At 48.1% G+C, this 23,160-nt stretch overlaps 1 protein-coding gene across 2 annotated transcripts in view; it reads left to right on the forward strand.

Moving 5' to 3' along the window:
* Cnga3 (cyclic nucleotide gated channel subunit alpha 3) overlaps nt 1-22,842 on the forward strand; it is a 46,510-nt gene extending 23,668 nt beyond the window's left edge. Inside the window, exons 3-7 of one of the 2 annotated variants that reach the window (NM_001398686.1) lie at nt 347-460; nt 3,425-3,604; nt 12,296-12,403; nt 14,861-14,967; nt 20,218-22,842. In NM_001398686.1, the coding sequence (NP_001385615.1) occupies nt 347-460; nt 3,425-3,604; nt 12,296-12,403; nt 14,861-14,967; nt 20,218-21,617 (1,909 nt within the window). In that variant the 3' untranslated portion in view covers nt 21,618-22,842. The remainder of the gene's footprint in view (nt 1-346; nt 461-3,424; nt 3,605-12,295; nt 12,404-14,860; nt 14,968-20,217) is intronic. The other variant, NM_001398687.1, reaches the window with a different exon arrangement.
* Nucleotides 22,843-23,160: the final 318 nt, after the last annotated feature.

Raw genomic sequence — 23,160 nt, forward strand, 5'->3', positions numbered from 1 at the left:
TCGCATAGGGCCAACAATGTGGCTCAGCACATAAAGGAGCTTGCTGCTAAGCCTGAGAATCTGAGTTTGATCTCTGGGTCACACACGTGGAAGGACAGAACCAACTCCCACAAGTTGTCCCCTGATCTCCACACTTGCACGGTAGGTACATGCACATGTGGATACCTGTATACCATATACACCACAATAAATTAAGATAAAAGGAAGGGTTTTTTATCTCGGGATGGACCTCTGGTTTGAGAATCTGCAATGGTGTCTTTCCTCCTGCTGCCCATCTCAGTCCTGACCATGCAGGAGTGGGGATGAGCTTGAAATCAATTAGCATGCTGCATATCTGATTTCCTAGGTCTCACTCACCATGTGAGGAGACATCTTCCACAGTGCATCAGGGGATCGTCATGGAGACCGGAGAACTGGCTGGAGCCGCACAGAGTTTATTCACAAGCCAGGGGCCAGCCAGGTAACTGACTTTGCACAATCTTCATTGGGAATAGAGAGACTGGGGCAGAAAGAACACAGAGATACCTCAGACCGAGAGCCAGATAGGGCTGAAGTTTCGAAGAATGGGACAAGGAACCTAACCCTCTCAAATCTGACAGTGGGTAGTCCTGCTTTCTTTAGCCTGATGTTCTGAGCTCAGAAAAGTTGAAAGTGAACAGCTTTGGCTTGAAATTACTTTAATTAAAAAAATAGCAAAGAGCATTTCGCAGTGGCAGAGAAACGCAGAGCAAAGCCAACACAGACCACGTAAGACTCGGTAGCAGTGATAGAACGCTGCGTGGACACAGTGATACACTGATGACGGTGTGTTTCTGAAATAGCTAGCACCATGCAGATCAGCAGACATCCACCTCCCTCTGAGGGTACCTGTACCTGGCTGTAAAAACAGTAGCACATAAAGAAAGCCATTTCCCCTTTCTGAGCCTTCCCTGAAACTGCTTCTAGCAATACTAGCTGCATGGGTGGCTAGAGCTGTGCCAGCCCTCTCACAGCAGGGGCTCCGCAGATGCTGCGTTCCTTACTTTCCAGTAATTTCCTTAAACCTGTGCTACAGTTCTATAGCCATTCCCATCCATATTGCTAGTTTAGCTGATTGTCCAATAAACAGATAATTAACAGATAGATAATTTATTATCTATCTATGTCTTTCCTTCATAAACAGGTAATGAACAGATAGATAATTTATTCATTATAGTTTAATTGTAGAGAACGTTATTCTACTCAGGGATGGTATGTGTGTGTGTGTGTGTGTGTGTGTGTGTGTGTATGGTGTGTTGTGATAGGTGAGTATGTGTTTGTATGTGTTGTCTGTGTATCTGTGTGTAGTATGTGTGTGGTATGTGTGGTGCCTCTCTGTGTGTGTGATGTCTGTATGTATGTAGTATCTGTGTATAAATGTGTGTGTGACATGTGTGTGTGATCTGCATGTGTGGTATCTGTGTGGGTGATGTCTGTGTGTGATGTGTGTGTGTATGGTGTGTGGTATGCGAATGTGTGTATGCATGTTTGTGTGTATGTGTAGTATGTCTGTGTGTGTGATGGGCATGTGTGGTGTTTGTATGTGATCTATGTGCATGGTGTCTGTGTATGATCTATGTGTGTGATGTCTGTGCGTGATGTATGTGTATGTATGTATGTATGAATGAATGGTGTGTGGTATGTGAGTTTGTGTATGTATGTGTATGCGTGTGTATAGTAGTCTGTGTGTGATGTGTATAAGTATGTATTACGTATGTATGGTATGTGGTATGTGAGTGTGTGGTATGTGTATATGTGTGTAGTATGTCTGTGTGTGTGTGCGTGTGTGTGTGTGTGTGTGTGTGTGTGTGTGTGTGTGTGTGATAGACATTAAGTGTATCTTTCTGCTGCTGTTCACCTTACGTCTCTCACTAAATCAGAAGGTCATGGCTAGCCACTAGTCTCCAGGAGTCCTCCTGTCTGTCCCTCAGTGCTATGATAACAGACACATACTCTCCTTGCTAGCTTTTTCATGGGTTATGGGATCTGAACTCAGGGTCTTCATGCCTGCAGAAGACCATCTCCCTAGGTCCTCTGCCTTGGTGTTTAAGGAACTGCTTGTAGCCGGCTATTAAAATGGTTTCCGATGTTTTAAGACATTCTCTCTCCAGTCTCTGTTTGCAGAGACAAGAACATCTTCAAGTCAGTGCAGATGAGAAGACCTTGGGTGTGCTGTGCAGGACACTGTTTCAGGATAGCCACATAGAGACGGAGCCATGGGGGCAGAGGAGAGGCTGGGGAGGCAGCTGCCACCCTTTTTCTTTCCTCATAGGTCCTCGTGGCCTTTGTGCCTTCTGCATGCCTCCCCCACTTCTGGCTTACTTTGATAACACATCATAGACGTGGGGCTGAAAGTGACCTTGAGTGAAACACCCAATTCCAGCATAGTGGGGCTGTCAGTTGTTCAGAGTCAGGAGTGGTGCATCGTGGTCAGTATCTGGAGCTGGGGGTGGGGATGGAGTGGGATGACCTTTCTTCCATTCCCTTAGCAGAGGTTGGGAGGGGACACTGTCCGGAACTGAGAACAATCTTCCCAAACAGTGCCACTAATGGAGACTGAGTGTTCAGACATGGGACCCTATGGGGGAATTTACATTTAATCTGTAAGGATTGTATCCTTTTGCTACTCCTAGGCTAAGCAATACGTTTTCAAAGGTTTGATTTTATGTGTTTGTTTTGCCTGGCATGTATGTATTGTGCCATGCGTGAGTGTCTCCTGCCCATAGCAGATGAGGGCATCAGGTCCCCTCGAGCTGGACGTACAAATGGTTGTAAACTGTTTAGAACCAAACCCAGGTCCTCTCTGAGAGCAGCGAGCACTCTTAGGTGCTGAGCTCTCTGGTTCTCATTTAGCAATTCTAACAAACAAGAGATCTGCTCTGGGCAAAAAGGATTAATGGGTAGAAATGTTTGCTGATGTCCTGTTAGAAGAAGCTTGGCCACAAGACAGTAGAAAGGACAAAGCCATAATAAAGACATGGCTTTAGTAAGAGCACCAGTGGAAGGAGAAGCCCTGGGTCCTGCTAAGACTGAACCCCCAGTGAACTAGACTGGTGGGGGGAGGGCGGCAATGGGGGGAGGGTTGGGAGGGGAACACCCATAAGGAAGGGGAGGGGGGAGGGGGATGTTTGCCCGGATACCGGGAAAGGGAATAACACTCGAAATGTATATAAGAAATACTCAAGTTAATAAAAAAAAAAAAAGACATGGCTTGATTGATCAATGAGGCTCTGTCCAGCCTGGAGAGGGGCAGGAAGAAGAGGGGAGGAAAGGATTTGGTAGAGATAGAAGCCTAAGCCTCGGGCCCCCAGACTCACCCTGGTGATCACTTCTGCTTCTTTTGGCCCCTTCAGGCCAGATTGGGGTCTTTCCTTTACTCTCTCCAGTATCTTCTGTCCCCTTCCAGGGTGTCACGCTTCATCATCTCCATTCGTGCGTGGGCCGCCAGGCACTTACACCATGAAGACCCGACGCCTGACTCCTTTTTGGATCGTTTTCATGGAGCTGAGCTTAAGGAAGTATCCAGCCAGGAAAGGAATGCCCAGCCCAACCCAGGAGGACAGGAACCACCAGAGGGAGGGAAAGGGTAAGATGTGAAAAGGAGAAAGAGGGTCACCTGCACCACACTAGCTGAGATAGCTGAGAAGCACATGGGCCCTGCTTAGAGGCCCCAAGGAAACCCATCTCTGAAAGTCTGAAAGGAAGCGTATGTCCTTTGGGGATTACTACATGCTCTAACATTCTCCAACCGGAAGCCCCTGGACTCAATTAAACCTGAGCCATCCTACACAAAGCTCCCCAAGTCAGGGATTTCTGACCTCCACTGTCTCTCACTACGAGGACCCTTGTTCCAGATTATATTATGAGCTATCTTGCTCAAATACAGGGCCTGTTTTGCACAAGGAGAGTTGTTAAGGAAACATATAAGTGGCACGTTGTAGAGCTGCATGTATTTCCTAGAAGGATGATCCCCAGGTTGGGATGATCAACCTGCAGAATCAGTCATGTCAGAGCAAGAAGCACTGGGTGGGGAAAGGGGTGTGATCATAAGCGTGAAGAAGGGGAAGGGTGAGGCGATGGCTTTCTTCTGGTAGGAGTGTCTGTGGAGCCAAGACTCCTGTGTACCTTCTTACATGGCCCAAACCCTCTGCCCCTAAGGAACTGCAATTGTGCCGTTCAGTGGCTGTTTTCTCTCTGCCCCCACCAACACATGGGAATCTCTGCCTCTCTTATTTGTGAGAAATATCTGTGGTCACAGGACTATTCCACATCAAGATCTTACACAGCCCACCTCAGTTCACTAATCGCTGGGCATCCAGAGGTATCTTTAGGATGCTTATGTCAGTCTAGAAGAGAATCGAGGTTAGACCTGGAAAGAAAGCTGACCTCCCAAGGTTCACTGGCAAGTGGATTTCTTGCCCAGAACTTGCTTTCTGGGAAGCATTTAATGATTTAAGGATTCTCCTTTGTCCTCTGGGGTACACCAAGATTAGTGAGATGTGAGCATGGCAGGAGAGCAGAGGGTTCCTGTATGGTTGGCTAGAGGCAATATCACTTAGTTTTGTGCCGATAAAAAGAAAGGCTCGAGTCTGGGGCATCTAAGTGAACATACAAAGTCCCAGGAGAGAGACACCCAACCCAGAGAGAGGAGAAACCTCATGGATCTTTCTGGACTCTCCATTGTACTTCCCTGTTTATATGTGAGGGAGGCATTTTTGTACTGTAGGGGATGCAGTAGATTGGGGAATACACAACCATTCCTAGAACAAGAGAGAGGTCAGGGGCTGGAGGGAGAGAGTTCCGTCAGTGAAGTGCCTGCTTTGCAGACACAAAGTCCTGAGTTCAATCCCAAGAGCACATGCTTTAAAGACAGGTGAATCCTTGGGGCTTGCTGGATGGCCATCTTAACCTGTTTAGTGAGTTCCGGGTCGGTGAGAGACCCTGACTCACTTAGAGTAGATGGGATCAGAAGAGATGGTTCAGGGGCTACTGTTTCACAGGACTCAGGTTTGATTACCAGCACCCAGAAAAGAGGTTACTAGCTGTGGTGGTTTGAATACGCTTGGCCCACAGGAAGTGACACTATTAAGAGGTGTGGCTTTGTTAGAGTAGGTGTGGCCTTGTTAGAGGAAGTGAATCACTGGGGTTGGACTTTGAGGTCACATGCCCAAGCACCACCCAGTACCGAGGAGACGCTCCTCCTGGCTGCCAGGGAAGGACAGTCTCCTCCTGGCTGCCTAAGGATCGAGATGTAGAACTCTTGGCTCCTTCTCCAGCACCATGTCTGCTTGCACACTGCCGTGCTTCCTGCTTTGATGACAATGGACTGAACCTCTCAAAGCTGTAAGGGGACCCCAATGAATTGTCTCCCTTTATAAGAGTTACCATGGTCCTGTTGTCCCTTCCCAGCAATGGAACCCTAAGACATGAGCCTGCTAGTCATCCCTCAGCAGGGTGATGGGCTAGGGACCATCACAGGCCCAGAAGAGAACTCAGTGGGACCTTTGTCCCCAGCACTTGCTTGCTTTTCAGGGGAAGGGAGCCTTGAACTTTCTACAGCTAGCTGAGTTGGTTTTGTTTTTTGTTTGCTTGATTCTTTTTATGTCTTTTGAGTAAACAAAGATGTCCTTAGCTGACTAAATCCATTTTCCTACAAGCTCAGACCAATGGAGATGGTTGTTGTATTCAGTACGTTTCCTAGCATGACCAAATTATTTGGAGGGTTAGGTGAGGACCACACTGGGCAAGGTCTGGCTAGACCAGAGACACCTGGACACTCACCAGACAGCTGAGGGTGGCTGAGGGTGGTTGATGGGTGGGGTGATGTGGGATAGGAGGATTCGTGAGGGGGTGGTGGTTAATTTTTGGAGGCCAAGTCCCAAGTGCAAAGCAAAATAACTCCCCATGTGGCACAGCCTTGTGGAATTAGGGCCCCTGGGGCCTGGGAGCTGTATGTTCCCTCCACTGTTTCACAGGGATTTCTAGTCATTGGTGAATTTTCAAATGAGTAGAACAATCCAGAAACAACTACTGAGGCCTCATTTTAAATGGGGAGAGGAAGTCTCAGGCAAAGATAATCAAAATAGCAGAGAAGGGGCTGGAGAGATGGCTCAGCGGTTAGGAGCACTGTCTGCTCTTCCAGAGGTCTTGAGTTCAATTCCCAGCAACCACATGGTGGCTCACAGCCATCTGTAATGGGATCTTATGCCCTCTTCTGGTGTATCTGAAAACAGTGACAGTATACTCATATACATTAAATAAATAATTTTTTATTTTAAAAAAGAGCAAATGTGGAGATGAGTTTGCCATTGGTCAAGTTTCTGGCCTGCTGATTGGAAGAGAGAAGTTACTGTGTCAAGAGAGAGCACTGTGGAGAGCCATGCCTGGTCTGTGCAGATGGGGGCAGCAAGTAGCTGATCCTTGAGTAGTCTGCTCCTTTCCCCAACCCCCAATGTAGAAGGTTCCAGACTCCCTTCACCTGAAAAGGTCAGAGGTACAGAGGGCAGAGGTCCCTCTAAGCCCTGTTGTGATACCCAGCTCAGCACCTGCTCAGAGGCCAACAGAAGGAAACTGAGTAAGAGTTAAGGCTCAGAAACTGGAGGGGATTCAAACCATTAATCCTTATTTATCTAGAGGCCTGCATTTAGCCAAGTGCTTTTCCTCTCTTCCCCCAAGCTTTTTACCAGCCCTAAGTACACACACACAGAGTTTGTTCCTCATAATAACAATGTGCCCTGGTTGGGGATTTAGCTCAGTGGTAGAGCGCTTGCCTAGCAGGCGCAAGGCCCTGGGTTCGGTCCCCAGCTCCGAAAAAAAAAAAGAAAAGAAAAGAAAAGAAAAAAAACAATGTGCCCTGAACAGAGGGCTGTGTGCAGAAAGAGGCTTAGGGAGAAGTGGGTGGGGCTACTGGCACAGTTACCTCAGGCAGACCTGAGTCATCGAAACCACTCCCATTCCTGTGGTACTGCGGTCTCCCTGCCTCCCCGCAGGGCCTGGCCCATGGCCAGAAGGGATGTGAACACTTGGAGGAAGAAGTACCTAAGCTCCAGCCAAGAACACTAGCTTTCACTTTCCCAACCCCAGAAGCCACCCCATCACTGCCCCACCCCACCACCACCACACCCCCAACCCATCCCTTCACCCCACCACCTCACTCCCCACCCCACCACCTCACTCCCCACCATCCCACCTCTCTACCCTACCACCCCATTAACCGCCACCCCATCCCACCCCCAACTTACTACGAACCTACCTCCAACCCCCCACCCCACCATCACCCCATCCCCTACCCCAACACCATCCCACCCCTCACCCTACCACCTCACCCCCTACCCCACCACCTCACTCCCCACCATCCCACCTCTCTACCCTACCACCCCACCACCTCATCCCCTCACCTCCTCATCCCCTCACCCCCTCATCCCCTCACCCCTGCATGGAAGCCCCACTTTGCCTCTCTCCTGCTTGCCATCTTCCCCAGACACCGGCCAACCATTCCAGAATTGTTCTTTTTGTAGGAAATCCAATGTCAAGAGGTGACCCACAAGTCTGTGTAATTTCTCTGAGGAACTCATTATTACTTTTTGTTCTTTGTTTTTATCATCCGGGAAACCAAGGGGTTTCGGGAAATAAATCCTCTCTGTCTTAATACCCTCTTTCACTACACATTCGAGGATGCGAATTTGGAGTTCCCTTGCAGAGCAGTGGGGTAGCCTTCTCTATAAGGATGCATATTCTCTGCTACAACCTCAAGGTCCTGAGAACTGAGCGCCAGGGAAATGGCCCTGTTTTAAGGCCAACTTGAGCTAATTTCCAGAGAACCATCAGAGCCACAAGAGGAGGAAATTTCCTTCCTCTGGTGACCAGCCTCTTGAAAAGGTGACCAGCTGTGACTAGGTTCTGTCACAGATGCTGAGCTGACAGATGATTTGGGGTGTGAGTGTCAGTCAGGGTCCTGGGACTGTGTGAGTGAGGGTGGAATTGGCCCCCAGTGACCCCAGGTATGCATGGGCAAATAGATCTGTGGCTTCTGCCTCTTAGGAACACTGGTTGTCCTCACCAAAGGTCAGGGGAAACCATCAACATCAGAAGGAAATGGCCAACTGCTTGGCTTGCGGTCGACAAAGGGCCAGAGCTTGGTATTTATTTTCTTCCCAGTCTGTTGAACAGAACTTTAATCCCCTCCATGAAAGAAGGGCGTGTGTGGTTTGTATAACTTTGACAGCAACGCCATTGACTCAGATGACATCGATCAAGAAAAACAAAATGATTTGGCCACAAATCTATGATATGTGCCTGCTCTCTGGAAACTCTGGCTTCCAGGCAAGGAAAGGCTTTTAGGGATGGAAACCATGAACGAACGGCTTGTGGAAGTCCTCGTGCTGTGTCCCATAGCTAGGATGTGGGCAAGGATGAGGGTAATGGTACCGGGTGCCCCGGGACCCATTTCATGGACCCACACTGCAGCCACAGACCACGGGATGAAACTGAACGCTGGACACCAAATGGGGATGTTTGGGCACAGTTCTCTCTGGGCCGTTTCTTTGTATCCAGTTTCCCATTTCCAGAATCCTCCTTTAACTTCTCCCTTTGGGATCAAATTGCTCTAGCTCAAAGCAGCCATATTTTGCAAGTCTGTTTGGGCCAGTGCTGGGTAGAGCCAGGGTTGCAGCTGGATGGCGCTGGGTTGGATCCTTAACAGTTGGGTAGCAGGAGTTTTGAAAGGCCAAAGCCTGTGCACAATCGCAAACCCAGACTCTGTACTGCCGAGTGGCCTAATAAGCTTGCGGGCATCGCCCCCTGCTGGTGACATTCATTAAGACGGAGGGCGTGTGTTTGTGCTTCTTGGTTAATAAACTGAGTAACTTTGTGCTCATCCACTGTCAAAAGATAAAACTGTTTTTAATATTTCAAATCTGTTTTACCCACAATACTAGACTCAGGTGACTCCAAAACCAAACAGGATGTCAGGACTGTAGCCTGTAATGACTGGGCAGCACTAATAGCTGGGGATCAGGTGTCCTCTCAGCTGCCCGAAACTTGGCACTTTGTCCTTATGTGAGTCAGGTGATCACAGGTAGGTAACAGGGCGACACTTGGCTGCTGTGACCAGCTGAGGCTTGGCTGTATGTTAAAGGTACTTTGCTAAATGAAGCTTTCTGGGACTCCTACGAAAGTAGGTTATAGTTCCGTACCTAAAAACTCCTCTCTGAAGGAAGGCTTAAGTAAAATTAAAACACTTTTAAAAAATATATTTATTGACAAAATTTCGAAGGGTTAGAGAGGTGATTGCAGCTCACACTGGAGATGGAAATGGTGTAAAAAAAAACAAGAAATGACACAACTACTTCTGGTATAGTGGTGAATGCTGTGACTTCTTTTCTTCTTCTTCTTCTTCTTCTTTTTCTTCTTCTTCTTCTTCTTCTTCTTCTTCTTCTTCTTCTTCTTCTTCTTCTTCTTCTTCTTCTCCTCCTCCTCCTCCTCCTCCTCCTCCTCCTCCTTCTCCTTCTCCTTCTCCTCCTCCTCCTCCTTCTTCTTCTCCTTCCTCCCCACTCCTCCTCCACCTCCTCTTTCTCCTCCTTCTCCTCCACCTTCTCCTCTTCCCTCTCTTCTTTTTCCTCTTCCTCCTCATCTTTCTCCTCCTCCCCCTCTTCTTTTTCTTCTTCATAAGCACAGGTCCATTAGCCTAGGGATGGTGCCACCCACAGTGGGCTGGCTCCCCTCACATCAATCATTAAGACAATTCCCCACAGAGGTGACAACAGGTCCGATTACCCCAATTCAGACTCCCTCAAATGAATTTGGGATGTGTCAAGTTCAGTTAAACCTAACTAGGACAATGGACTCTAAGGATTAGAAGAAATAAACACTGTCTTTTTCCCTTTCTCTTCCTCCTCCTCTTTCCTGCATGTGCCTATGTATGTCTGTATCGGTGCAGGTGCGTACATCTATGCGGGCGGAAACCTGAAATTGAGCCAGGTGTCTTCCTCCATCATTCTTCACTATAGTTTTTGAAGTAGTGCCCCTCACTGAACCCAGAGCTCACCAATTTGAAACGAGCTTGCCTCACACATGTTCTATCTCCACCTCCTGGGTGCTGAGATTACAGGCAGCTGCCATGTCAACCCAGTCATGACATGGGTTCTAGGAATCCAAGCTCTAGTTCTTATACTTGTACAAGAGAGCACTAAACCCGGCCAACCAACTCCACAGCCCTGCCACAGCACGGAGGGGGGCGTGTTTGGAGGGTTGAGGGGAAGATGGCTCCTCTAAAACCTCCCAAGAAATCACAGCTCTGTGCTGGGAAGGGTGAGACCCATGCATGACTTTCAGTCTATAGTTCTGTAAGATAAGAGGTTCATCCTTTAAGTGACATGTTCTGATAGCAGTGCATGCCAAATGTATTTAACAATTATTTAAAACTCCTTAATGGTCCGCGTCTCTTGGTTTGGTTTATTCTGGCTCGTATAAACTGAATTAGCTTCAGCTGTCACACAGCACAGCCCACAATCGTGTGAGGGAGTCTGAACTGAGGGATTGCCTAGATCAGTTAGCCCCATCGCAGCATCTGTGAGGGATGGTCTTGATTATTGATTGATCCAGCCCACTGTGGGCAGAACTATCCCCTAGGCTGGTGGGCCTGAATGAGGAAGCTAGCTGAGGAAATCAGAGAGCGAGCGAGCGAGAGCGAGAGCGAGAGCGAGAGAGAGAGAGAGAGAGAGAGGTGTTACACTTCCTAACCTGGAAGTGTAAGCTGAAATAAATTCTTTCCTCTTCCCAAATTGCTTTAGGCCATGGTATTTGTCTTTGTTAGGGTTTTACTGCTGTGAGCAGACACAATGACCAAGTCAAATCTTACAAAGGACAACATTTAATTGGGGCTGACTTACAGGTTCAGAAGTTCAATCCATTATCATCAAGGTGGGAGCATGGTAGCATCCTGAACTGGGAGTTCTACATCTTCACCAGGAAGCTAGGATGAGGATCTTAAAGCCCACACCCACAGTGACACACCCTACTCCAACAGGGCCACACCTTCTGATAGCCACTCCCTAGGCCAAGCATATATATATATATATATATATAGATATATAGATATAGATATAGATATAGATATATAGATATATAGATATATAGATATATAGATATATAGATATATAGATATATAGAAACCATCACAGTATTTACCATAGCAACAGAAAGCAAACTAGAATAGATAAGTGTCCTACGTAGCAAAGGCTGGTCTTGAGCTTAATCCTCCTGCTTCAGCCTCCCGTGTCCTGGGGTTACAGGCATGTAGTCCCTCCCATACATGGACTTTGAAGTCAGCTCTTAAACAGAAACCTACTCAGCTAATTCACACGGCGTGTGACTTTTAAACCCCTCTTGGTGTTTCCACCTCAGTGTGTGAAATTCAGTCTATAACTCCTTGCTTCAAGGTATCTCTGGCCTCGGGCTGTGGGTAACTTCCCAGGGGCTAGTGAGAGCGAATGATAAATTGTCTGACATTAGCCTGGGTCACTAATTTCTCAACACCCCAGTGGAGTGATCCCCTTACCTCAATGAGTAATAATGAAACCAGTAACTCCCTCTTCTCACAAATGAATCAAGAGGTAGAGAGGGCTGGAGGACACATTCCAGGGCTTCCAAGTTCAGTCTTTTTTTTTTTTTTTTTTTTTAAAGGTTTATTTATTATGTATAGTGTTTTACCTGCATGTACACCTTCAGGCCAGAAGAGGGCACCAGATCTCATTACAGATGGTTGTGAGCCACCATGTGGTTGCTTGGAACTGAACTCAGGACCTCTGGAAGAGCAGACAGTGCTGTTCACCTCTGAGCCATCTCTCCAGCTCCAAAATTCAGTCTTACGAACCACCCCAGAGACACTGAGAGCTGTCCACAGGCACACTTCCAGCCTTGATTCTGTGGTCCCTGGGAGTCCGCATTGCCACAAAGCTTGCCCGGGGATTCAATTGCTCCCTGGCCAGCACTCAGTCATCTGCCTTTTCATTTCCAGATCAAATCCTGATGGTCAGGAAGGAAACCCCAGGGCATGTGGAAACATGTCTTCAAGACTTTAATTATGGAGGTTAGACTGGGAGGGAGGGACCTCTGGGCCTGTCTTCCCCACAGAGGTATTCTGTACGACCCCCTCAGAACTCAGAAGATCCTGTTGTGACCTCCACCTCTTCATCCCCAACCTGAACTTCTCTCGGGTCACTAAGTTAATGAAGGCCTTTCATACGTAGTACATAGTACCATGTGTCTGTGTTTCCAGCAGGAAGAAGGATCCCATTGTGGTGGACCCCTCCAGCAACATCTACTACCGCTGGCTGACTGCCATCGCCCTCCCGGTCTTCTATAACTGGTGTCTACTTGTGTGCAGGTAGGCCCTGGAGCAGGGACAGGAGGGGAAAGGGCAGCAAAGCGTAGGAGTGCTGAGTCTCACCAGAGAGAGTTTGTCTCTTCTCAGCCACCATAGAGATCTGTGGCCTTAGGTCAGGGGCTCTCAACCTTCCTGACACCGTGCCCCGCCCCCCAACTGTAAAATTATTTCATCCATACTTCATAACTGTAATTTTACTGCTGTTATGAATCATAATGTAAACATCTGATAGGTAGCGTATCTGATATGCAACCCCTACTGGGGTCATGACCCACAGGTTGAGAACCATCTCGTTAGGTGCTATTTCACAGAGGATTTGGAAGGTGCTCTGAACCACGGGTGAGAAGAGCCCCAAGAGGGTTCGGACACTCTGAAATCTGCATTGGGGTTGTATAAGGAAGGACAGAAGCTAGTCACTGTTCTGAGAGGGTTAGGGAAGCATTTTGAGGGGGCCTGCAGTGAAGATGTGGTAAGAACGCCCCTCTCTGAGGGTAAATTCTGGGCTTCTGGTCACCGTGCTAGAACCGTGGCACGTCCTGCTACTCTTCTGAGGGTAGATGCGGGCTCCAGGGTGCTCTTAGTTAAGCAAGAAGGAGCTGTTGTTGCTTTCTGCAGAAGGTCGGAGGTGTTGGGGTTCCCCTGGGTGAGCTGGTGAAGGAGAGAACACAGCAGAGACCTTTGCTAGCAAATTACGCTGGGCTCTGGGGATGCAGAGGTTGGAGCCACAGGGCTGAGCTATAGTTTTCTAGTAAGCATCCCTTCCCCCACCATGGGAAAACTGCAGTTTGTGGGTATTGGGGCAGGATGCTTCCCCCTGGTGGTTGGGGAAAGTAGCAGGGGCTTTCCTAAGCAACCCTGCGGAGTACGCCACTAGAGGGAGCCATGCAGGCCTTTGGAGCACTCTTAAACATGTTGCCAGGTAAGGATGCAGTGAAGGGACCCCCTCGCTGAGCAGATCTATAGGGTGCAGGCTGCCGAGGAGACAAGGGGAGCCCACTGTTCCTCTCTGAAGGTAAGGTAGGGGTTCAAAGGCCCTTTCTAGCAGGACAAGGATACAGGGGTCATTGTCCCTCCAAGAGGAGGCACAGGGTTAGAGATGTACCCAAGTAAGCCTGTGAGGAAGTCCCACAGAGGCAGGTCTCTCTGTACTTGTGAAAGAAAGCTGGACAGGGCTCAGGGGATCTCCTGAACCAGCCAAGATACGGCCCTTTGGGGGTGACTGCACCTTCTAGTTTACCATGATTCAGGAGAGCGTCCTATTCTTTAAGTAGACAATGGACCTAAGGAATGCTCCTGGGTAAGTCTATAAGGCAGACACGGCTGGCCTAGAAGGCTATGTGGTGACTTTAGGACGTCACTCCTCAACCGGGATGCAGAGAATGCCTGTGCTCCCTGCAATTAGTCAGCTTTCTGCTGATGTGACAAAAACTAAATAATGTAAAAGAAAAAACATATTCTGCCTCAATCTCAGAAAGGTCAGACAATGGCTACTTAATGACAAGACGAGACACCAGGGCAAGGAAGGAGGAAGCATGGAGGAAGGGGACAGGCAGGGACTTAATATTCCTTTCAAAGGCACCCCCACCCCTTGACTACCAACTAAAGGTTCTACCACCTCCCAGGCATGCTATAGACTGGTGACCAAGCGTTTAGTCCAGGAGCCTTTGAGGGGGACATTTGCCATCCAAAGCCTAACGCCACACGGGTGGATATGGAAGCTTGGGGGTTAGGTCTCCACCTCTCTGAGGGTCTGTGATGCTGGTGAATGGGGAGAGCACGGGAGGTCCCCTCCTGGCAAATGGATAAGGTGGCAATGCTGCTCTTGACACATGATCTAGACTCTGGGAACACAGGTGTGAGTCAAGGTTCTACTTCTGAGTGTGCAGAAGACTTGACTGGCTGAGCAGCCCACTGTTTTTCGGGAGGGGGTGGAGGTGAAGAGGGAAGCTTGGTTGATCAGAGCCTCTTCCAGGCGGCAGCTCATCCAGTCTTTGTTTCTTCTAAGAAGTTCAGCTGGTCTCCTCTCTGCTTCTTCCAGGCTGCTTGACTTATCTGAGACTTTTTTTTCATTGCAGCTTGACTTCCCTGAGGGTGACTCTCAGCAAGCTTTACCATTTACATACTTCATGGAGAGGGAGGGTCTCAGTGAATGTGTTCAGTTTCAGGGACTTCCTGAAGCTGCTTTGAGTTGTTCACTTCCTGTCTTAATGAGCATCCATGTAGTATTTCACCTCCCTTTAGAATATCTGTTGCTTCATCTCTCTATAAAAATTTTATCTTAAGAAGGTTTTTTCCAAAATAGAAGGTTTTAATCTCAGAAGAAAGTGCTATGGAACATGTGTAACCCTGCAGGAACAACGACCACTGGTTACACGCCAATTCACAGCACAGAGCAGGGAAGTGTCTTTTGCCCTGTAACTAGGCCATCCTGCCACATCTCACACTTGGCTTCTTCAGGGCCTGTTTTGATGAGCTACAGTCAGAACACCTGACACTGTGGCTGGTCCTGGACTACTCTGCAGATGCCCTGTATGTTGTGGACATGCTGGTTCGTGCCCGGACAGGTGAGTGTGCCTCAAGGACTTGACTGGACCAGGTCACAGGCCATCAGGGATGTGGGGGGAGGCCATAGAGTACTCAGGAAGATCCACGGTAGTGAACTGGATGTTACCTTCCTTTGACCAAGAGGTACCTGAGAGATCTGGAGACCCACAAACACAGAGTGGGTGCTGGTATCTTGATGCTGAACTCTTCAATAAGACTTGATCAGGGGTTAAGACACCTGGGCTCTGTAATCTACTGTCCCAGTGTTATACAAGCAAGTCAAGATGGCTGTCTGAACCTTACTTTTGTCACCTGACACAAGGCTAAGCTGTCATAACAAAGGACCCTTCAGTGGAGGGACATTCCAAGTTCTTCTCCTCAGAAGTATGAAAGGTCCAGGAGTCACTATTCCGTCACTCTCAGAGGAGATTTACAATTTACTTCTATGATTATTTTTGGAGATTTTGTTTTATTTTTTACAAAGTGATATGTGTGAGTGGGTTTGTGCACGTGAATGTGATGCCCAGAGAAGCCAGAAGAGGGCATCAAACCCTACAGAGTTGTAAGTGGGTTTTGTGCACACGGGTGTAGTGCCCAGAGTGGCCAGAAGAGGGCATCAGAACCACCCAACTCCCACTCCCCAAGATTGAGCTTGAATTACAGGCATTTGTAAGCCAACAGACATGGATCTGGGGAACCAAATTCAGGGCCTCGGAGGGAGCAGCAAGTGCTCTTACCTGCTGAGTCATCTCTCCAGCTCCTTGAAGTTTTAACACCTGAAGAAGTGAAATTCAAAACGGGGCCTAGGAAGATGAGTTCTTTCAAACAGCCTCTGGTTGGGGTTCAGACACTCCTGGGCTTAAGAACTGGAGCTGCTTTGGGGGATTTTTTCTAATGTACGTGAATGCATCACCTGACATGTAGAGGCACTTTTTACTGCTGCTAAGATTTTGGAACTAACACCCACACTGCCATGCTCAATGGGAACACACCGAATTGTACCACGGAGCCACAATTCACACATCCTCTTAGCTCCTCTTGCGTTCTCAACATGAAACAGGAAGCAAGGTTGTCTCCACCTTACTGATTCAGAAACCGAGGCCCCGAGTCCATATTCACACCCCAGTCAGGGCAGAGCAGCAAGCCCTGCTCCCTCCCACTGGCACCCAGCACATTAACGTAGAGGACCTCCAACACACAGCTTGAGGGGGTATGAACGACCTCCGTGGCAGTCACAGTGCTCTGTGAGCATCCACTGGAACCCTGCTGTTCGTCTCAGGCAAGCCTCAGCTCTCACTCGGACATCAAATCCACCCCTTCTTGTACTCGGATGCTGTCCTTGGCAGTGCCAGAAGCTGGAGGGGATAGAGGTCAAGAAAGCAGGTGACCATGATCACAGTCCAAAAGGAAAAGATCTTCAGACTCGGAAGAATCATTAAATGATGAGGGATCCCAAAGCCAGGATGCTACGCAAGGCACTCCATAGATACACACACAAGCACAGTGTCTACACAAGGTACACCATAGACACACACAAGCACAGTGTCTACACAAGGCACTCCATAGACACCCATAAGCACTGTGTCTACACAAGGTACACCATAGACACCCACAAGCACTGTGTCTACACAAGGTACACCATAGACACCCACAAGCACTGTGTCTACACAAGGCACTCCATAGACACCCGAAAGCACCGTGTCTACACAAGGCACTCCATAGACACCCACAAGCACTGTGTCTCCATAAGGTACACCATAGACACCCACAAGCACTGTGTCTACACAAGGCACTCCATAGACACCCACAAGCACTGTGTCTACACAAGGCACTCCATAGACACACACAAGCACAGTGTCTACACAAGGTACACCATACACACACACACACAAGCACAGTGTCTACACAAGGTACACCATAGACAAACACACAAGCACAGTGTCTACACAAGGCACTCCATAGACACACACAAGCACAGTGTCTATACAAGGCACTCCATAGACACACACAAGCACTGTGTCTACACAAGGTACTCTATAGATAGACCCACAAGCACAGTGTCTACACAAGGCACTCCATAGACACACACAAGCACAGTGTCTATACAAGGCACTCCATAGACACACACAAGCACTGTGTCTACACAAAGTACTCTATAGATAGACCCACAAGCACTGTGTCTACACAAGGCACTCCATAGATAGACCCACAAGCACTGTGTCTACACAAGGCACTCCATAGACACACACAAGCACTGTGTCTACACAAGGCACTCCATAGATAGACCCACAAGCACTGTGTCTACACAAGGCACTCCATAGACACACACAAGCACTGTGTCTACACAAGGCACTCCATAGACACACACAAGCACAGTGTCTACACAAGGCACTCCATAGACACACACAAGCACAGTGTCTATACAAGGCACTCCATAGACACACACAAGCACAGTGTCTACACAAAGTACTCTATAGATAGACCCACAAGCACTGTGTCTACACAAGGCACTCCATAGATAGACCCACAAGCACTGTGTCTACACAAGGCACTCCATAGACACACACAAGCACAGTGTCTACACAAGGCACTCCATAGATAGACCCACAAGCACTGTGTCTACACAAGGCACTCCATAGACACACACAAGCACTGTGTCTACACAAGGTACTCCATAGACACACACAAGCACAGTGTCTACACAAGGCACTCCATAGACACACACAAGCCCAGTGTCTACACAAGGCACTCCATAGACACCCACAAGCACTGTGTCTACACAAGGCACTCCATAGACACACACAAGCACAGTGCTACACAAGGTACACCATAGACACACACAAGCACAGTGTCTACACAAGGCACTCCATAGACACACACAAGCACTGTGTCTACACAAGGTACTCTATAGATAGACCCACAAGCACTGTGTCTACACAAGGCACTCCATAGATAGACCCACAAGCACTGTGTCTACACAAGGCACTCCATAGATAGACCCACAAGCACTGTGTCTACGCAAGGTACTCTATAGATAGACCCACAAGCACTGTGTCTACACAAGGCACTCCATAGATAGACCCACAAGCACTGTGTCTACACAAGGCACTCCATAGACACACACAAGCACTGTGTCTACACAAGGCACTCCATAGACACACACAAGCACAGTGTCTACACAAGGCACTCCATAGACACACACAAGCACAGTGTCTATACAAGGCACTCCATAGACACACACAAGCACTGTGTCTACACAAGGTACTCTATAGATAGACCCACAAGCACTGTGTCTACACAAGGCACTCCATAGATAGACCCACAAGCACTGTGTCTACACAAGGTACACCATAGACACACACAAGCACAGTGTCTACACAAGGCACTCCATAGACACACACAAGCACAGTGTCTATACAAGGCACTCCATAGACACACACAAGCACAGTGTCTACACAAGGCACTCCATAGACACACACAAGCACAGTGTCTACATAAGGTACACCATAGACACACACACAAGCACAGTGTCTATACAAGGCACTCCATAGACACACAAGCACAGTGCTACACAAGGTACACCATAGACACACACAAGCACAGTGTCTACACAAGGCACTCCATAGACACACACAAGCACAGTGTCTATACAAGGCACTCCATAGACACACACAAGCACTGTGTCTACACAAGGTACTCTATAGATAGACCCACAAGCACTGTGTCTACACAAGACACTCCATAGATAGACCCACAAGCACTGTGTCTACACAAGGTACACCATAGACACACACAAGCACAGTGTCTACACAAGGCACTCCATAGACACACACAAGCACAGTGTCTACACAAGGCACTCCATAGACACACACAAGCACAGTGTCTACACAAGGCACTCCATAGACACAAGCACAGTGTCTACATAAGGTACACCATAGACACACACACAAGCACAGTGTCTACACAAGCACAGTGTCTACACAAGGCACTCCATAGACACACACACACACACACACACAAGCACAGTGTCTACACAAGGCACTCCATAGATAGACTCACAAGCACAGTGTCTACACAAGGTACTTCATAGACACAGACACAAGCACCATGGCTATGCAGAGCACTCTATAGACACATGTAGGCATCTATAGATCCTGCACTCCATAAACTGAAGCACAAGCACCCATGGCTGCATATGACACTCCATAAACACATCCACAAGCACCTATGGCATCCATAGATCATCCTGCCCCTGGAGATCCAATCAACCAAACAGATAATATTTGAAAAAGACGTTCTGAGCTGAACATTTAGAGGTTTTATTTCTCCGGGTCATTATCCCTACACAACACAATACAGCTTTGTGGCATTTATGCTATATGTATTGGACACTATAATAAACTGAGAGAAGGTTGGAAATTATCAAGAGGCTATGCCTAGGTAATGTACAAACATAGCATCATTCTGTGGAAGAAGATACTTAAGCATCTAAGGATTCTGGCTCCCTTGGGAGCAGAGAGATTAAGGGATCCTGGAACCAGTGGCTCTGTGGGTCCCCAAGGGCAATTATTTAACAAGAGCAACCTGAGGAATGGGAGCATCGGAAGTTGTACGGGTCGTATAGGGTGACAGCCTTGTCATTTTTAGCTAAGGTCTTGTGCTAGCAGCCATGACGCCCTGAACTTGTACATGTGCCTCATGACTTAAGCTGTGGGGCACAAACCCAGCACTGTTTCACTGAACTCTGTTTCACGGTGATACCATCTTGGTAGGCTTCAACCTGAGTTTTTGAAGTTTGACGACCAATATTTTCATGGATATACACAACGCAAAGAGAGAATAACGTGTGAGAAAGCTCACATTCTCTCACCTGACCGCAGTGTGCACAATCTCCAATGCGTTTGTCTTTTAAAATGTAATCTTCATTCCTTGCTGTCATCTCACATCCAGTCTATTTTTTCAAAGGTATCCAATTAATTTATCATTTTTAAACCTGAACAGAGACCTGGGAAAGTAACTCAGTCATACAACCCTAGCTTATCTAAGGTCCTGGGTTCAATTCCCAGCAGAGAAAAGAAATTAAACAGAAGAGATTAAAACATTATTTTTTTAAAAAAATGGTGAATGTCTTTAAAATTAGTCATGTCTAATATTGTTTCTCTCATATACACACCACTGTGTCTGTTGTGTGACCATGATGGGAGACATCTTTCTGTACACAGTTTATACCTCTTTGGTGCCCAAGTGACTGTCCCCTTCTCCCTCCTTAGGTTTCCTTGAACAAGGCCTAATGGTCAGGGATACCAAGAGGCTGTGGAAACATTACACAAAGACCTTGCACTTCAAGCTGGACATCCTGTCTCTCATCCCCACAGACCTGGCTTATTTGAAGTTGGGCATGAACTACCCGGAACTGAGGTTCAATCGCCTCCTGAGGTTCTCTCGGCTCTTTGAGTTCTTTGACCGCACGGAGACAAGGACCAACTACCCCAATGTGTTCAGGATAGGGAACTTGGTTCTGTACACCCTCATTATCATCCACTGGAACGCCTGCATCTACTTTGCCATTTCCAAGTTCATCGGTTTTGGAACAGATTCCTGGGTCTATCCAAACACCTCCAAGCCGGAGTATGGACGCCTCTCCAGGAAGTACATTTACAGCCTCTACTGGTCCACCTTGACCCTGACCACCATTGGGGAGACCCCGCCCCCCGTGAAGGATGAGGAGTATCTCTTTGTGGTCATAGACTTCCTGGTGGGCGTCCTGATCTTCGCCACTATAGTAGGCAATGTGGGCTCCATGATTTCCAACATGAACGCTTCCCGGGCGGAGTTCCAGGCTAAGATAGATTCCATCAAGCAGTACATGCAGTTCCGGAAGGTAACCAAGGACTTGGAGACTCGGGTTATCCGGTGGTTTGACTATCTGTGGGCTAACAGGAAGACGGTGGATGAAAAGGAAGTGCTCAAAAACCTCCCAGACAAGCTGAAGGCCGAGATCGCCATCAACGTGCACCTGGACACACTGAAGAAAGTCCGAATCTTCCAGGACTGCGAGGCAGGGCTTCTGGTGGAGCTGGTGCTGAAGCTTCGTCCTGCTGTGTTCAGCCCTGGGGACTACATTTGCAAAAAGGGGGACATTGGAAGGGAGATGTACATCATCAAGGAGGGCAAGCTGGCTGTCGTGGCTGACGATGGGGTCACCCAGTTTGTGGTCCTCAGTGATGGCAGTTACTTTGGGGAGATCAGCATCTTAAACATTAAGGGGAGCAAGTCGGGGAACCGCAGGACAGCCAACATCAGGAGCATCGGCTACTCGGACCTGTTCTGCCTCTCCAAGGATGACTTGATGGAGACCCTCACGGAGTACCCGGATGCTAAGAGGGCTCTGGAGGAAAAGGGTCGGCAGATTCTGATGAAGGACAACCTAATCGATGACGACCTGGTGACGGCCAGGGCAGATGCCAGGAACATCGAGGAGAAGGTGGAGTACCTGGAGTCATCCTTGGACGGCCTGCAGACGAGGTTCGCCCGACTCCTGGCTGAGTACAGTGCCTCCCAGATGAAGCTGAAACAGCGGCTCAGCCAGCTGGAGAGCCAGATGACCAGGAGGGGTCATGGCTTCTCACCTGACAGGGAGAATTCCGAGGATGCTTCAAAAGCTGACTGAAAATGCAGGTGGCTCTGCCTCCTGCTTCCCAGGGCCAGCTGCCAGTGAGACACTTTACAGCCTCGTGGTGAAGAGTTTGACTGTGCTTTTGCCTCAGTGTTACTCGTCCTTTGGTTGTAGGACAGCAAGGGAGAGCCTTCATTTCCTCACCTAGGAAATGGGACTCATGCCTGCCAACCCCATGAAGTTCCAGATTATCATGAGGTCTACTTGATACAAGGACAAGGGTTGCAGCTTTGGAAAGAGTGAAGGGTTCCAAACCAAGTGTATGAATGCACATGCGCGATTCTAATGTTCGTAATTATGTTTGTGTATGTGAATGTTGGGTTACCTGTGGAGGTCAGGAGAGAGTGTTGTTGGATCCCCTGGGCTGTTGTAAGCTACCCAGCGTGGGGGCTGGGGTCGTCCTGTCTTCACTAGGGTTACTATTGCTGTGATGAAACACCATAGCCAAAGCAAGTCGGGGAGGAAAGGGTTTATTCAGTTTACATTCCACATCATAGGCCATCACTGAAGGAAAGTGAGGACAGGTTCTCAAACAGGGCAAGAATCTGGAAGCGGGAGCTGGGATGCAGAGGCCATGAAGGGGAGCTGCTTACTGGCTTGCTCTTTTTAGCTTGCTAAGCCTGCTTTCTTATAGAATCCAGAACCACCAGCACAGGAGTGGTCCTTCCTACCACGGACTGGGTCTTCTTACATCCATCACTAGTTAAGGAAATGCTCACAGGCCTGCCTGCCTACAGCTGGATCTTAGGGAGCCATTTTCTCAGTCATCCTCTCAGCTGACTAACTTGTGTCAAGGTGACATAAAAATTGACCAGCACAGACCCAAACGTGTCCCGTATTTATTGAGGTGAGGGTCCTGCTCTGTGACTCGGTCCAGCTGTCAACTCCCGTGCCCAAGTGCGGTTCCCACACTAGCCTTCCAAGTAGCAGAGACCACAGGCACACTCCACTGTTTGCAGCCCAATTAATTTTTTACAAAACCATGAGATGTTTAAGCCTCTCAGCCTAGCTATCGTATAAATAGACATTTATGGGGCTGGTGAAATGGCTCGGCACTTAAGAGCACTGGCTGCTCTTCCAAGAAGTCATGAGTTCAATTCCCAGCAACCACATGGTGGCACACAACCATCTACAGGGGAATCTGGTGCCCTCTTCAGGCAGGTGGATATATATGCAACATAAGACTCATAAATAAATAAAATAAAAATATATAAACGGACATTATTTAATCTTCTTATTCTCACTTCATCACCATTTGATTGTGAAATGGGATATAAGCCAGTGTTAAAACACTTCTCTAGTGTGTGCAGTGGCTCTGGGTTCAATCCAGACAACAAACAAACAAACAAGAACACAGCAGGAAGCTATAAACACACACTTATAACTTGAGCTCAACTTTACACGGAACAGTCTGGGCTACATGTCTGAACCTGGCCTCTCCCCATACGTGTGCTTACTGGGTCCCTGGAAATGCTGACTTTGTAGTATCACAGCTTTGTAAAATGGAGATCCCTTCAAGTCAGGGAAACAAATCTAG

Source organism: Rattus norvegicus, chromosome 9 (assembly GCF_036323735.1).
Source record: "Rattus norvegicus strain BN/NHsdMcwi chromosome 9, GRCr8, whole genome shotgun sequence".
Lineage (NCBI taxonomy): Eukaryota > Metazoa > Chordata > Mammalia > Rodentia > Muridae > Rattus > Rattus norvegicus.